Source organism: Anomalospiza imberbis, chromosome 3 (genome assembly GCF_031753505.1).
Source record: "Anomalospiza imberbis isolate Cuckoo-Finch-1a 21T00152 chromosome 3, ASM3175350v1, whole genome shotgun sequence".
Classification (NCBI taxonomy): domain Eukaryota; kingdom Metazoa; phylum Chordata; class Aves; order Passeriformes; family Viduidae; genus Anomalospiza; species Anomalospiza imberbis.
In genome coordinates this window covers 102,607,293-102,620,459 of record NC_089683.1, presented here as the reverse complement: position 1 = coordinate 102,620,459, position 13,167 = coordinate 102,607,293, and the positions used below count along the sequence as shown (strand labels likewise).

The 13,167-nt window shown below is 37.0% G+C and overlaps 1 protein-coding gene across 12 annotated transcripts in view; it reads right to left on the bottom strand.

Moving 5' to 3' along the window:
- USP34 (ubiquitin specific peptidase 34) overlaps positions 1–13,167 on the bottom strand; it is a 110,914-nt gene that overhangs the window by 14,377 nt on the left and 83,370 nt on the right. For 8 of the 12 annotated variants that reach the window (XM_068186138.1, XM_068186133.1, XM_068186134.1 and 5 more), the window contains 18 exons: positions 12,439–12,611; positions 11,951–12,104; positions 11,096–11,174; positions 10,203–10,256; positions 10,012–10,107; positions 9,025–9,089; positions 8,853–8,928; positions 8,708–8,755; positions 8,215–8,346; positions 6,999–7,079; positions 5,818–5,903; positions 4,401–4,569; positions 4,239–4,313; positions 3,550–3,701; positions 3,099–3,147; positions 2,903–3,007; positions 2,735–2,779; positions 1,649–1,753 (listed from right to left, as the gene is read on the bottom strand). In XM_068186138.1, coding sequence (XP_068042239.1) covers positions 1,649–1,753; positions 2,735–2,779; positions 2,903–3,007; positions 3,099–3,147; positions 3,550–3,701; positions 4,239–4,313; positions 4,401–4,569; positions 5,818–5,903; positions 6,999–7,079; positions 8,215–8,346; positions 8,708–8,755; positions 8,853–8,928; positions 9,025–9,089; positions 10,012–10,107; positions 10,203–10,256; positions 11,096–11,174; positions 11,951–12,104; positions 12,439–12,611 — 1,744 coding nt within the window. The remainder of the gene's footprint in view (positions 1–1,648; positions 1,754–2,734; positions 2,780–2,902; positions 3,008–3,098; positions 3,148–3,549; positions 3,702–4,238; positions 4,314–4,400; positions 4,570–5,817; positions 5,904–6,998; positions 7,080–8,214; positions 8,347–8,707; positions 8,756–8,852; positions 8,929–9,024; positions 9,090–10,011; positions 10,108–10,202; positions 10,257–11,095; positions 11,175–11,950; positions 12,105–12,438; positions 12,612–13,167) is intronic. The other 4 variants (XM_068186136.1, XM_068186144.1, XM_068186141.1 and 1 more) reach the window with 1 other exon arrangement.

Sequence of the window (13,167 nt, the reverse complement as noted above, 5' to 3'; positions counted from 1 at the left end):
CTTTATCTTTATAAACAAGTATCTTTTAAATATATATAACAGAAAACCTTAACACTGAATCGGTATTTTTATAAGTTAAATCAAAAGAACATAAATGGTATGCAAAGATGTTCATACAGCTTCATGCTGAAGGTAACTACATAATTTTTTTTTGAATATACAATTTCAAGGAATAAATTCATCCAGCACTTTCCAAAGGCAATAAGTCCTTGTGCAGTCAGCAAACCTTGAGAGAATAAGGAGAAAACAAGGCTTCCTCTGCTTTTCTAGCTCTGTGTAGCTGGAAATCTGTAGCCATGAGGCCAGTAAATGTCGTTTGTTCTTCTGTTAGTTAGTTTAAAAACTACTTTCTTTTTACTTCAAGGCCCAGGTGCCCAGACAAGAAGAATTTTACCCTAAGGAACCAGAGGTAGTAACTGGGTTGCTGAAGCTGGTCCCAGTTCCCCTACTCCACCTGAAGAATATGAGCAGCTGACACGACCATAACTCTGCTTATAAAATTTTAATCTCATTTTAAAAATAAACACCTTAAGAACAATCTCCTTCCTTTATTTAGAAATGACAAATTGCTCTCTCAGGTTTCCTGGGTAATGGCTGGAGGGAATGTCCAAGAAAGAGACAATAATTTCTCAGTGTCTGCAGAGTTCAATCACTTTTTAATGACTTCCAGAAGCTGGAGAGCCTGTTGAAGTAGATTCCACACCCCAAGTCTGTGTATTCACTGCTGGGTCTCACATCCCTGCCTGCACAATTTATATCCCTGGACCTGTGTCACCAGCTGGGTGTCACTGTGTCCCTTGAGATGTGCCATTTTAACTCCCTTTACCTGAGGCACAGCAGTTACAGCTCATCCATCACTTGTGATCCTACAGCTGCTCCTGACCAGGAGGAAACCCTCTGGAACAGCAATCCATGTCCCATCCCACAGTGCTCCAGCCCCATTTTTGAAAGGGAGTTAAAGGAATGAGCTGGTCCTCAGCCGTCTCCAGGCTGGCCACGCTGTTCTCAGCCAGGAATGAAGACAGTGAATTGCACTGGGAACTCAGAGCAGGTAGGTAAAGAGAAAGCTTTAATGGCTCATCTATGGCTCAGATGAAGGAATTCATCCCTGTGCCAACTTGGTTAAAAAGTCTCTCTCATTTGGAAACACAAGCAAGGTTGGTCCTGCACACAGCAATTATCCAGCAGACTCAGTTTGGCACTATTTTATGCATTAAAAGTGTTAATAGACATTTTACAGAGAACCAAAAAAGTCAAAACAATATTCAAGGAATCTGTACATAAAGGCCAAAAAAAAACCCCCACAATCAAATGATGGGTGTTGAAACATTTTACAGGCCTTGCGAAAGGATAACTGAGAAAACTATGTGGAATTTGTCTGGAAAAAGCATTCTAGGCCTTTATTATGAATCAATTAGCTTCTCATTAAACTAAAATTTGAAGTTAAACTGGAAGAACCATTAACCCTACATTAAGTTACAACAGAACTTTTTATTGTCTATTGGCTGTTGCTGTTTATTCAGAAGAGGAATGGTAATTAAAAAATCATGGACTGATGCAGCAAGAATGACAACAAAATGCAAAAGAGACATAAAATAACCAATAAGAGAAAGACAATTTAGCTTCTGTTTTATTTTACTTATTGTACCTCCCATATCCTCTGCAGAATGTAAGAAGCAAAGGGTGGCATTCCTGGAGGTCCACCAGCAAATTCCATGAGCATGGTGAGCAATTTGAAAAAAGGATTGGCTGCCTGTAATGCAGAAAAGGGAAAAATATCCAATTTCATCTACTTAATTTCATCCACCTTGTTTTTATGAGTATTTTTTTAATCCCAATGTCTGTAAGATTTCTGTGATCTTCAGACATTAACATTTATAATACAATACTTTAATCCCTTACTATTTAATTTGTACCATTTAATCCATATATATCTGTAAATTAAGCCACTGGTTACAGTCAGTGCAAAGCAACAGGATCATATGAGACAGGATCAGTTTAGGAGACGTTAGAGGAAATCTATATATATATGTATGTATGTATTTATTACAGGAAATATAGACATTATTCCAGAAAAGGGAACAAATCAAGCTGTCCATTGTTGAAGAATTCACCAATTTATCCTGATTTATATCACTAGGTCAGGTAAGGTATTATTTTTATATATTTATATAATATGGAATATGGATCCTGGGAAGTTTATCCAAAAGCATCCCATTTTGAGGTTTTACACTGCGAAGACTCATCCAGCTTTTAACGATGTTTCAACAAAGTGGTTACAACTAGAATTATATATTTTGCATCTGGAATCCATTTGGAACTCTCAGTATTTCTGTTAATACCAGGGCAGGAATTTACTCTGAATGAGAAATGTGTTTGCCAGCACAGAACTGCAAAACAGTGCCCCTGATCTTGAAGACTCTGATAATAAGTAATTATCTCCACTTATTCTTGCACACAATACTTTAATGTTACCAACTTTTTAAAAGAAATTAATATGGGTGGAGAATCTAGAAATCTTATTTGATTTGAATAAAACTTTCATCCTAAGTGGCACAGCAAATGTCTGTTTTTCTGCAAAACTTCACAAACAGTGCAGTTAGACTTCATTCAATGGCACAGACATTTCCATCTTCCATGCAAGACTTTTGATGAGCAAAGGATTATTTCTGTGATTTAAACCAGGCAAATATGACTACAGATTATTTACTAGACAGCTGGTGTGTTCACATACCTCAGGAGTCAGCTTTGCTATAGATGTGAACAGCATGGACACAATCTTGAAAAGAAAACACACAAAACTCACTTAGACTTGTGTTTATTCAGTTAAAATAATAACCATTACCCCATGACACTTATGAGAGGAGATTTCAATAAACAGCTACAGGTCCCTGCCACTCACGTGCTCTGCAAGGCGATTGTTGTAGCGGCACAAACTGAAAATGAGGTTGCAGGTTTGCCTGATGTTGATCCCATCACGGATATGTTGGAATAAAAAAGGGAAACCCTGCAACAAATAAGAAGATACAGTACACTGCCTACAGCTACACATCACAGAGGGTTCAGGAGGCTGTAGCAGCCATTTTTAGCTTGATTACCTTTCCTCCTGTCAACGCTGCCATGTCATTTTGTGACAAGGTCAAATGCCTAAAAAACAAAAGAAAATGATCACTTTACTTCAGCCATCATGATGGTTAGGGAGACACTCAGACTGAGTGTTAGTTCATATTCTTCAGTATCACAATATACAAGAGACAATAAAGGTGTTGATGTAAAACTGAACAAAAAAAAGAGCTGTACTTGACCGAGATAAAAAAAGAAAACCAAATGTGGGCAATTGAATGTGTTCAAGTATTTAACCCAAGTCTTTCATTTGGTCAACAATGAGAGTCCCTTTTTAAGTTATTAAAAATGTAATGGGCTCATATACAAGCTTATTTATGCTGTTGAAAAAGCCCACAGTAAAACCCTCAGACAAACCCATAAAATTTCTGACTCCTTTCTGAACTATAAATTCTAAATTGATCTTGTTTTTTCAGAAGCTCTTGCCTTTCTGAGCGAGACTGTTCCACCAGAAGAGCAATCAGGGCAATCATCTTTTCAAGAGCAGCAGGCCTGTATTTCTCTTCTGCTAAAGAAAGGATATCTTCTTCTTCCTCTTCTTCCTCCCCTTCTTCCTCAGAAAGCACTTCCACCTGGGGCTAAGGAAAAACCAGAGAACTTCAGTGTGGACATCTGTGCCTTCATTTCAAAGGGCCTTTGCATTACCCTGTCCTTTATTGCAAACAACTTCATCAACTTGCATGAACCAAGCCAGGTAAGCATCTAATTAACTGACTTTCACATTGAAACATTCACTTTGCACAAGCAAAATTGTATTTACAAATGCAAGAGGTAGGCTGGCTGAAGATATGGTCTATTTAACAAAAAAAGCAGGTAAATTTAAGCAGCTAAGTTGTACAACAGGAGTAAGCAATCAATTGTTAACAACATTACCATTACTATCAAGTAAGGGCAACTTTAATTGCTTTTACTCAGTGCAAATTTCTGTACTAAACAGTAACAGTCAATTCAACTTTTTTTTTTAATATTATATTCACTCACACATTGAAAAATATTGTGGAAGTGAAGCAATTTTAATGTAACGGCTGAAAGATGGTTCAAGACACACAGCAGTAATGATCACAGATGTAAAACAGGAAAGATTAGCTCCTGTTATATAAAATTCTCAAACTTACATTCTCAGGCCCTTTGGTTCCCATGTAGAAATGGACCATTGTGGATATGGCTTGCAGAGAGAGCAAAAACTGGCTCTGAAAAACACAGGGATGGGATTACTTGAAAACATATTTGTGCACAGATACCAGCAACTAACTCCCCAAATCCAAGGCTATACTCACCTCCTCCTCTCCCATTTTGGCAAATTCATAGAGAAAGGCGAAGTACTCGGTGAGGTGCTTGCTGTGGGGTTTGACGCCGTGCTCCATGATGGACAACAGGGTCTTCACGAAGCGCGTGACACACGAGCGGCTCCCGATGTCCTCCACGGGCCCGTCCATGTCATCAGAGCTGGCAGCAACAACAACAACCAGGGTGGGTGTTTCACACAGGACACAGAGCACAAAGTCATCCTGAGCCAGCCCAAACAAAGGAATTCACCAAAATTCCTGCTCTGTCCTGCTCTCAGGTTAGTTGTCAGCCTGGGTAACAACTAACCCAACCTAAGGGAGCATCGGGCACTTGAAATGCTGAAGAGTTCATCAAATTAGTGTTGTGAATCAAGATGCTGCTCAGGAAAAGATCTCTCAGAACAAGGGTATTGGGGATCTCCTACTTAAAATCATCCTCTTGATTTGCTTGTTGAATTTAATGGGAATGCAATTATAGCTATGGGACCAAGGCAAGGCACCCTCCTGAACACAACAGCAGCCTGACAAGGCAGAGAACATCCACCTTCAGCCTCAGACACTCTGAACATTAACTCTGCATCATATATGGTCATTTTACAGCTCAAAATTCCACTTCTAAAATGGAAAGTACAGATCTGCTTTTCACGAGATTCATGCAGCTACTCAGGGAGAATTTCAGCCTCAGACATCTGCTCAAGGTTGGACCTTGTCACTGAACAAAACCAAGTTATAGACACTAGTAAGGCTTTCAAAGCAAATTAAATTCTACTTTTTGCCATGAAAATTGTATCTTCATGAATTTTGATATGGCAGCATAGTTATTATTAACTCTGCCGTTTTCGCTCTGGGGAAAATTTATTATCACAATCACAACTTTAACACAAGAGGTGAAAGAAAAACCACTTTTTTCTTCTTATCATGTATCAAGAAGAGTTTAAGTGTTTCATAATTGGAGATAAAGTGACAGTTTTCTTGATAATAAGCAGAGCAAAAGAGAATCCAAGAGGGCTCTTCCTCCTTTTTGACAAAACCTGTGATTTAGTTATAGGATTAACCTCTGATCTCCAAACTCTTTTACAGGATGTACAAATAAAAACTTCCACCTTTGTGCTTCCAGATCCAACTCAGCAGGATTCTCAAGTCTAAGCAGTGAGATTTACACTTGCAGCGTCCAAGTGACAGGAAAAATGAAGACCATGCTGAAAACCTACTCTAAGGGAGCAAATGTTTCAAACTATTTGACACTGCTCTTTGCAACCTTTTTAAATAAATTGGAGAAGTTTGGGCAGAATAACGAAGAACAATTAGCACTATTTCAGCTTTACATGACTGTTTTGAGTGACTCATCGATAAAAGCAGCTGTAGCAATGCATGGAATGAAGAGAAGTTTGCAGGGGGTTTATTTTACCAGTCTTCCATTCCTGGCTGCAGATAAAGGTGTGCATGTACTGGCCTCAGCCTCTGGATCACGTGGATACACAAGCGCTGGAACATCTGGAAACAGAGAAGGGAATGAACTCCACATCTTCAGTCCTTCACAAAAAGGTCAATATGTCACTCCTAAGCAAAGAATATTCTGTCTCCAAGTCCCACTGCCAGCTCTTCAAAGGTTCAAAGTTTGAAAGACAAAGCTGAGATTGTATTTTAACAGAAGAGCCAAACCTGGTTTTTATGAACAGATCTCATGGAGGAACCCTAAAGCCTTTCATATTGGTGTGCACTGAAACATGACTCAACTTTTTTCCTTCTATCCCTATTTTCTGAAACATTTTCATTTTTTTGGCAAGATGTATTTAATTTTGCTGTTGGCTTATAGGAATTCTTGTGAAAATTTGAAGGAAATTCCTTCCTTTTCATGAAAAGCATTCATGAGGAGAAGACCTTGCCTAAGACCTTGCATAATGTTTTGCCATGAAATATATTCTTTTTCTGATGCGTTGCACACAAAAACTATGTATGGGTCTACATAGAAATATCACTTTAAGAACCAGAAATCCAACTGAAGAATTCAGGTGACACAGAGTAACTGTTAAAGTTTATACCTTAACAACTTGTAAAGAAAGTACACTTGTAAGTGATATTATTAATAGCTGGATTTGTGAATGTCCATATGCTACTAATATAGGGGATTTTTTTAAGTATGTCTAGAAAAGGGTATTAACAAAGCTTTGTGGCATAATATTGTAAAATCACCTCTACCCACAAAAATTTATTACAGAAGTTTTAAATTGGAGCTTTGAGGAGTACTAAGTGTAAATAGTTTGATTTTTTTTTTTGTTTTCTGACAGTGTAGCTTGATGACCTATTGTTGAATTAATTCAGAAAAAAACCATTTTTTAATGTAAAGTGTTCAGATTTGTAGAGATCAAGAGGGAGTCGTAGAAACCTTAATTTGCATCTACTGTGATTTAGTGATCCTGACTGTACAGCTATGCTGGGGTTGTTTCAAACAGTAACACTCCCATGGCCAAATATCTTTAGACAATTACAGGTATTCACTGAAACTGTCAGAATCACAGCCATAAGAACTGGCTGTTTCTGGTCACAGGTCAAGCAGTCACCTGACTTGGAAAGGAACTTTTTTCTTACCTGCCTCACAATCTGATTGGGACACTTTATTAGAATCTGCATTGGCCACCAATCATCATCAGCCATACGATCCAAAAACCACTGCAGAAGATACATACTGTGTTAGTTTTGTTCCACACTTGCTCTAGTCCAATCTTCTTTTTTGCATGATATTAAAGTCTGAAGAGAAATCGATGTTACTATTATTAAGGAATAGGCAAGTTTTAATCCAAGGGAAATCTAAAATGTCTTCTGTGCATGAAGAAATAAAGAAATAAAGATCAATAGCAGTAAACAGCAATATAAATTTATATCTGGTATTTCCTTATCCCTGTGCTCTACATGCCATTAGAAAATTACCTGGAAGAACACACTTATCCTGCAAAGTGATGTCAACAGCATAAAAATCATGCTTACAAAAAAGCAAAACCTGAAGAATCTTGTAGAAGAGTGATAGGATTAAACAGAGCTTCCCAAGTTAGATCTTTTGTATTTTAACATGTGGAAAAGCCTCGTGGCCTCCAGAGACCCAAAAACTATAAAACTAACAGAGAATGACTCATTCCAAGTCAGACTCAGCAAATAACACAGCTCAGTCTTCTGACTCCCAGAATTCTGTTTGAGTCACAAGGAAAGACAGCTTAAAATAAAGAATCAATGTTCTTACTTTTATTTTAATTGTACTTGAGTATTCTTTACTATATTAAATGTCTTCAACTCAAAACATCTTAGGACTACACCCCGTTGAGACAACTGTACACCCAAATACTGAATTTCACATAATTTATCAACCTTGAATCAATTTCTAAAAGCATCATGGATTTAATTCCTTTCTATTGAATAAAGTCTAAGGCAGGACACAGTCTATGTTGAGCTCCTTGTACATTTAAATTATCACAGAAATATTCTCAAAACTTTCTTCAGTATCTCAAAGTTGCTTTCAACAAGACCACAGCAAATTCTTTGTCTTTCCATGTCTCTTGTGTGAGTTAATTTAAGCAAGTCTTCATTACATAAGTCACTACTTAATAATCAAATAAAGATTTTGTGACACTGGCTCTCTCTTATTCCAGTGACAAAATTATTTTGGCCTGTGGTCTCAACATAGGTTTCTGCAAATAAAAGTTAAGTCATTCTCCAGGATCTGCAGTAATCAGAGCGGACGAATTTCATCTCATAGAGCACAAATATACCAAATACAGCAGTTCATAGTCCAAAATATTCCAGGGATACGAACCTCCAGGAAAGTTAAACAATATATAGAAAGTTGGTTTGTACTTTGCTGAGTTCCTAAGTCACTTACTTCACAAGCTGCCTGACTGTTATTAAACTGTTTTGTTAACAGTTCAATCCACTGAAGCATTGTAGGCTGTGAAAAGAAATACAGGAAAAACTGTAACTTTAAATAATGAATTCCAGCATAATCTTTACACATTTCTAAATGGTTCAGTAAAGCACCAAATCTTAAGAGTTATAAACAATAAACATTTTATGAATTAATAATACGTTGCACCTACAGATACATACCAGTCCATACATTTTAACATACACATTATATTCCATTGTGCAGTGCTCACTATAAATGTGGTAAATGACACTTTAAACATAACTTAGCATCATATATAGTGATTTTACAGCTCAAACTCCCACTTTTAATATGGAAAGTACACATCTGCTTTTCACTAGATTCATGCAGCTACTTAATGAGAATTTACAAGTAAATCGAATACCTTTTCCTTTGAATGAATAAATGTCTCTAGTACAAAGGAAGTGCTTAACTGGAAAAAAAAATGGCACCATTAATTCAGAATGCATGAATTAAAATGTCAACAAGGAAACAGTTAAGAGAAGATGAGATTCTTTGGAAATCCTTACCTTTGCTGTCATCAGAGAAACCGCTTTTGGATCTGGTAGTGTACTTGGGATGCTACTACACAACTGCCACATAAACCTAGAGTCAGTAATTTTATGTGTTAATTAAAATAAATTATGATAATCTGCAAGAAGAAAAGAAGCATTAATATTACATTTTTAAAGAAAAACTTACCCAAAATATGTATGTTCAAAAATGTTCTTGTCTTGAAGGAACTGCATGTTATCATGCCATATCCACTGAAGAAAAAATGCTACCATCAGATACAAGAAAGCAGTTTATTTCACTACTTAAGCATGATTTTTAAAATATTTAAATGATTCCAAGAATAAAAAACACAGAATTTTTCTGTAGGAAAAACTCTTTCTGAAAGCACTTTCTTTAGTTTAAAGAACTGGCTCAAAGCTGTTTCATTCATATTATGGCAAGTATTGGTTGTGCCTGCCACAGGACAGCAGAACAGAGCTTTAAACTGTCTCCTCTTTCTGTGGCCTCATTTTTACAACTCAATTATTCAGAGTTTTGGGCTAAAATTTTGAGAACAAGTTTAAAAAGAATCACAGCTGAAGTCTAACCCAAAGCTTGATGAGCTCTGAGAACTTCTGATAAATTCCTAAAGAGTGAGATTTGAATCTCTCCATCATTAAACCAGAACAGGATTTCATGCCATGTCCCCTGCTCCTCTCTATAAAGTGATGTTTTTGATCACATAAAATCATAGTGATTTTCACAGCAATACAGTTTAAACATTTAACTCTGATAAAAATCTATTAATATTTTTAAGACCAAGAAGGTTAAAAGCATGATCTGATTTGCTGGCTAGGAATGAAGAGGCATTTTCAATTAAGAACCTAAAATGTGGCAGATGCTGAAGCAACACTTCTGGCCAGAGGGAGCAGGGACATTAAATTTTCCAGGTGGCAAAAAGGGATTTATCCCATATACAGGACAGAATGAGAAAACATCTAAAATTCACATAAAATGTAAATCTTAATTCCTTTCCTATCCCATGACCATCTACTAAGGAAGACAGTGAAATGAAAGGACTGCCACCTTAGTGATTTGAATTATATTTGCTTTCTTATGTTTATTCAGATTTCTGATGTGTTTAGGGCCTCCTAGAGTGTTTTAAAATTGGTGTTAAAACAAATCAACTTGTACCTCCAGCAATTCTGATGAAACATCGAATTTGTAGTCTTTGCCATTTTCCTCCTCTGGCTCCATCCGTTTATAAAACAGCATGTAAGCACTGTGTGTCTTGGAGAAAAAAACATCTGTATAATTTTTGCTTTGAGAGAGAAATCATGAAATCAGAAATATAATCATACAACAAAGGTTTAGAAGAGAAATACCTTTTCAAAGGAGAAGTCCATAAACTTATCAGTAACAGAATCGTAAGTTTTTGTCTGTCAAGAAGAAAGCAAAACCATTAATTACAAGCTTTTCTAACAGTTTGTGGCAGTTCACTTCCACATTTATTTCATGATATTTATGAGGGTTGCTGACAATTCAGTTCTTGCTCAAAGCAGTCTTGTTTCTTTTTTTCTTCTCTGACCTCTTTGGAATTTTCAAAGCCACTATGCAATACTCTGCTTCCATCCCAAGCAATTTCCTGGCTCATCCATCTCACTGACACCTCTTCTTTAGAGGCATCTAAAGGTATTCTATGTGCCAAACAAAGGAGTTTTTTGGTTTTATTTCAGCATATTGTCTTTCCCAGACTCAAGAAGTAGTCTTATGCCCAGGACTGCTTTAATAAGATACTGTGTTATCTATAATGTGCATTATATCATGTACACAGGTATAAATAATGATCAATTCAGGCACAACCTGAGACCATTTGAGTGTTGTTTATATTAATAATGTGTAAAAATATTCCAACTGATGTCACAGGCAACAATACAAGACATAGACAAAGATCAAAATGCCCCTTTTTTCCCCAGAATACACCTAAACTTGAAGTAATGATTCCTTCATCAATGGTCTGAGCTAAGCAGCCACCCCAAACAAGGATTCCTAAATTAGCTCAGACTCACTTTTTTTATACCTGAATAAACGGTATGATAAAAACCAGATTAGTAAAGTAATACCTCATTTGGAAAGACACTTCACTAATTAACTTTGCTTCTTTAGTAATACCTGTACTGTACTTTTGACAGCTTCTTTTTAAAGCCTCATACAAAGACCTGGGTTGTAACAGATACTGGAAGAGTTGAACATGACAAAAATTCAGGTCACAACTTACAGTCATTTCTCCACCAAAACATTCGGAAGCAAGCTGGGCAGAGTCGAAGGGTTTAACTTCAGCATCATTGAAAAGGTACCTGCAAGGCAGGAGGAGGATTTGAAACAACTGCTGCTCATCTCTAGGGGCAAATAAAGCCTCATGAGCACCTCCAATGATACCTCAGATTGAAATATTCCTATTCATTTCTAATGTCTTGTTTAGATCCCACCAAATGAAAATCTGGTCCCAAAGTGACTTCCTTCCAATAACATCAAACAAGGAGGCACTGCTGGGATCCCCACTGGAACAGGGATTAGGTCATGAGCTGGTTCTGTTTCAGAAATGCTCTGGTTACTCTAGAGAACAGCAATAGAAGAAACCTTGTCTCCTATACCAGGGCTCCAGTGAGAAATGAAGATACCACATCCAAAAATAGCAGGCAGAGTGTTCCCTGCTTTCTTCTGTCTCCCAGGAGGACCCTCCTCCTTCCCATGGCCATGTCCCTCCCCTTTCCCAAATTCTCCATCCAGAAATGTAGCTGGATCCTCATCCAAGGTACCAAGCAGATTTCAGGAGGGACAATCTAGGAAATCTTTTGTACTGCAGTAATTCAAATCTAGTCCAACAGGAAGCAATCCTTGGCTGTGGTGAGGCCAGCACAGCACTCCCTGCCACCCCTGTGTCCAGGGGACCACACAACTCTCCTGGCTACTGATCTGTAGGCCAATAAATTAATATCCTTACAACTATCAAATTCCAACATCCTGTGCTTTCCAGAGGAACCTACGAGATGTATTCCCTGTATAACTGCACCTAACAAAGACAGCAAGCTTTAGTTATTAAAAATGTGGAAATAAAAATGGCACAGCTCACCACTTGTTGTTTTTGTAAGCATGAGGATTGACAATGTCCCTGATAAAACTGTAGTAATGCCCCCCATCTGCTGTTCCTGTGTGAACTGTCACACCAATCAGGTCATACTCGTAACTCTCAGTTTCCTTCAGATATCCACCATCTTCCTTAAAACCTGAAAGAATTCAATAGCATATTTAATCAGTTGTTTCCTAAGCACCCAAACTTCAACATTAGCAACAAACTATATGTAATTATTTGCAATTCCTCTCATACTTTACAAAAAAAAAGTAAGATTAATTCAAATTAAACAGTATTTGACACCAAAAATTGGCCATTTTTCTTATGTGAAATACAGTGTGTGACTTTTTGGGAATATAGGTTGATTAAAGCTATGTTTGATTTTATTTGCTTCTGTTCTGTATACAGGAGGTGAATACACAAATAAATACACAGTGTATAAGACAAACAGAATGCCAAAGCTTGCTGAATCCATTTTAGGAGCAAACCTTCTTTCCTGTCGTTTTTTCCCATGAGGAAATCTTCAGTGTAGGGTGTCATATCCAAACGTAAAGGGAATGAAAAATGGGTATTGACTTTCTCCTTCATCATGGTCACCATATTAAATGTATATCTCATGGTGTTGAAACTTAAGATACGAGGTAGTTTCTTAAAACATGCCCTGAAGGATCACAAATAAACATGGTTTACAAAAGCTTAGGAGGGTGAATCGTATTTTCACAGAAATTTTAAACATTTCTTTCAAGTGTAACACTGGAGATCTGTTGCTAAGACATAAAGTTCAGCTCTTACAGTGCCCCAGAGCAGGGCAGACTGACTGGCAGCAGGAAGGTCAAATTTAGCCCATTAAACAATTCTGTTTAAGCTGTCATTGTACCTTGAAGGAAACAGTAAATTTACTCATATGGCAGGAACCAGCTTTCTAAAACAGTATCGTAAAATAAGCCATGAATGAATTCAACAATGCAAATCCCCTCACTCCAGGGAGCTACCATCTTCCAAAAAACAAATGCAGAACATCTCCTGCATAAAAACTCATAAAATTTGCAATAATGATTTTCAAGTAAGTTACTCTCTCATCCATGTTATTTAAAACAACAAGGTTTTCCAACTCTAACAAAGAAATTTTTTAGGTGCAATACCAAGACAACATGAAATTTTAATTTATTTTGTCTTTATAAGCAGACTTTGCAAAACATGGAAACATTTTTAAAGCT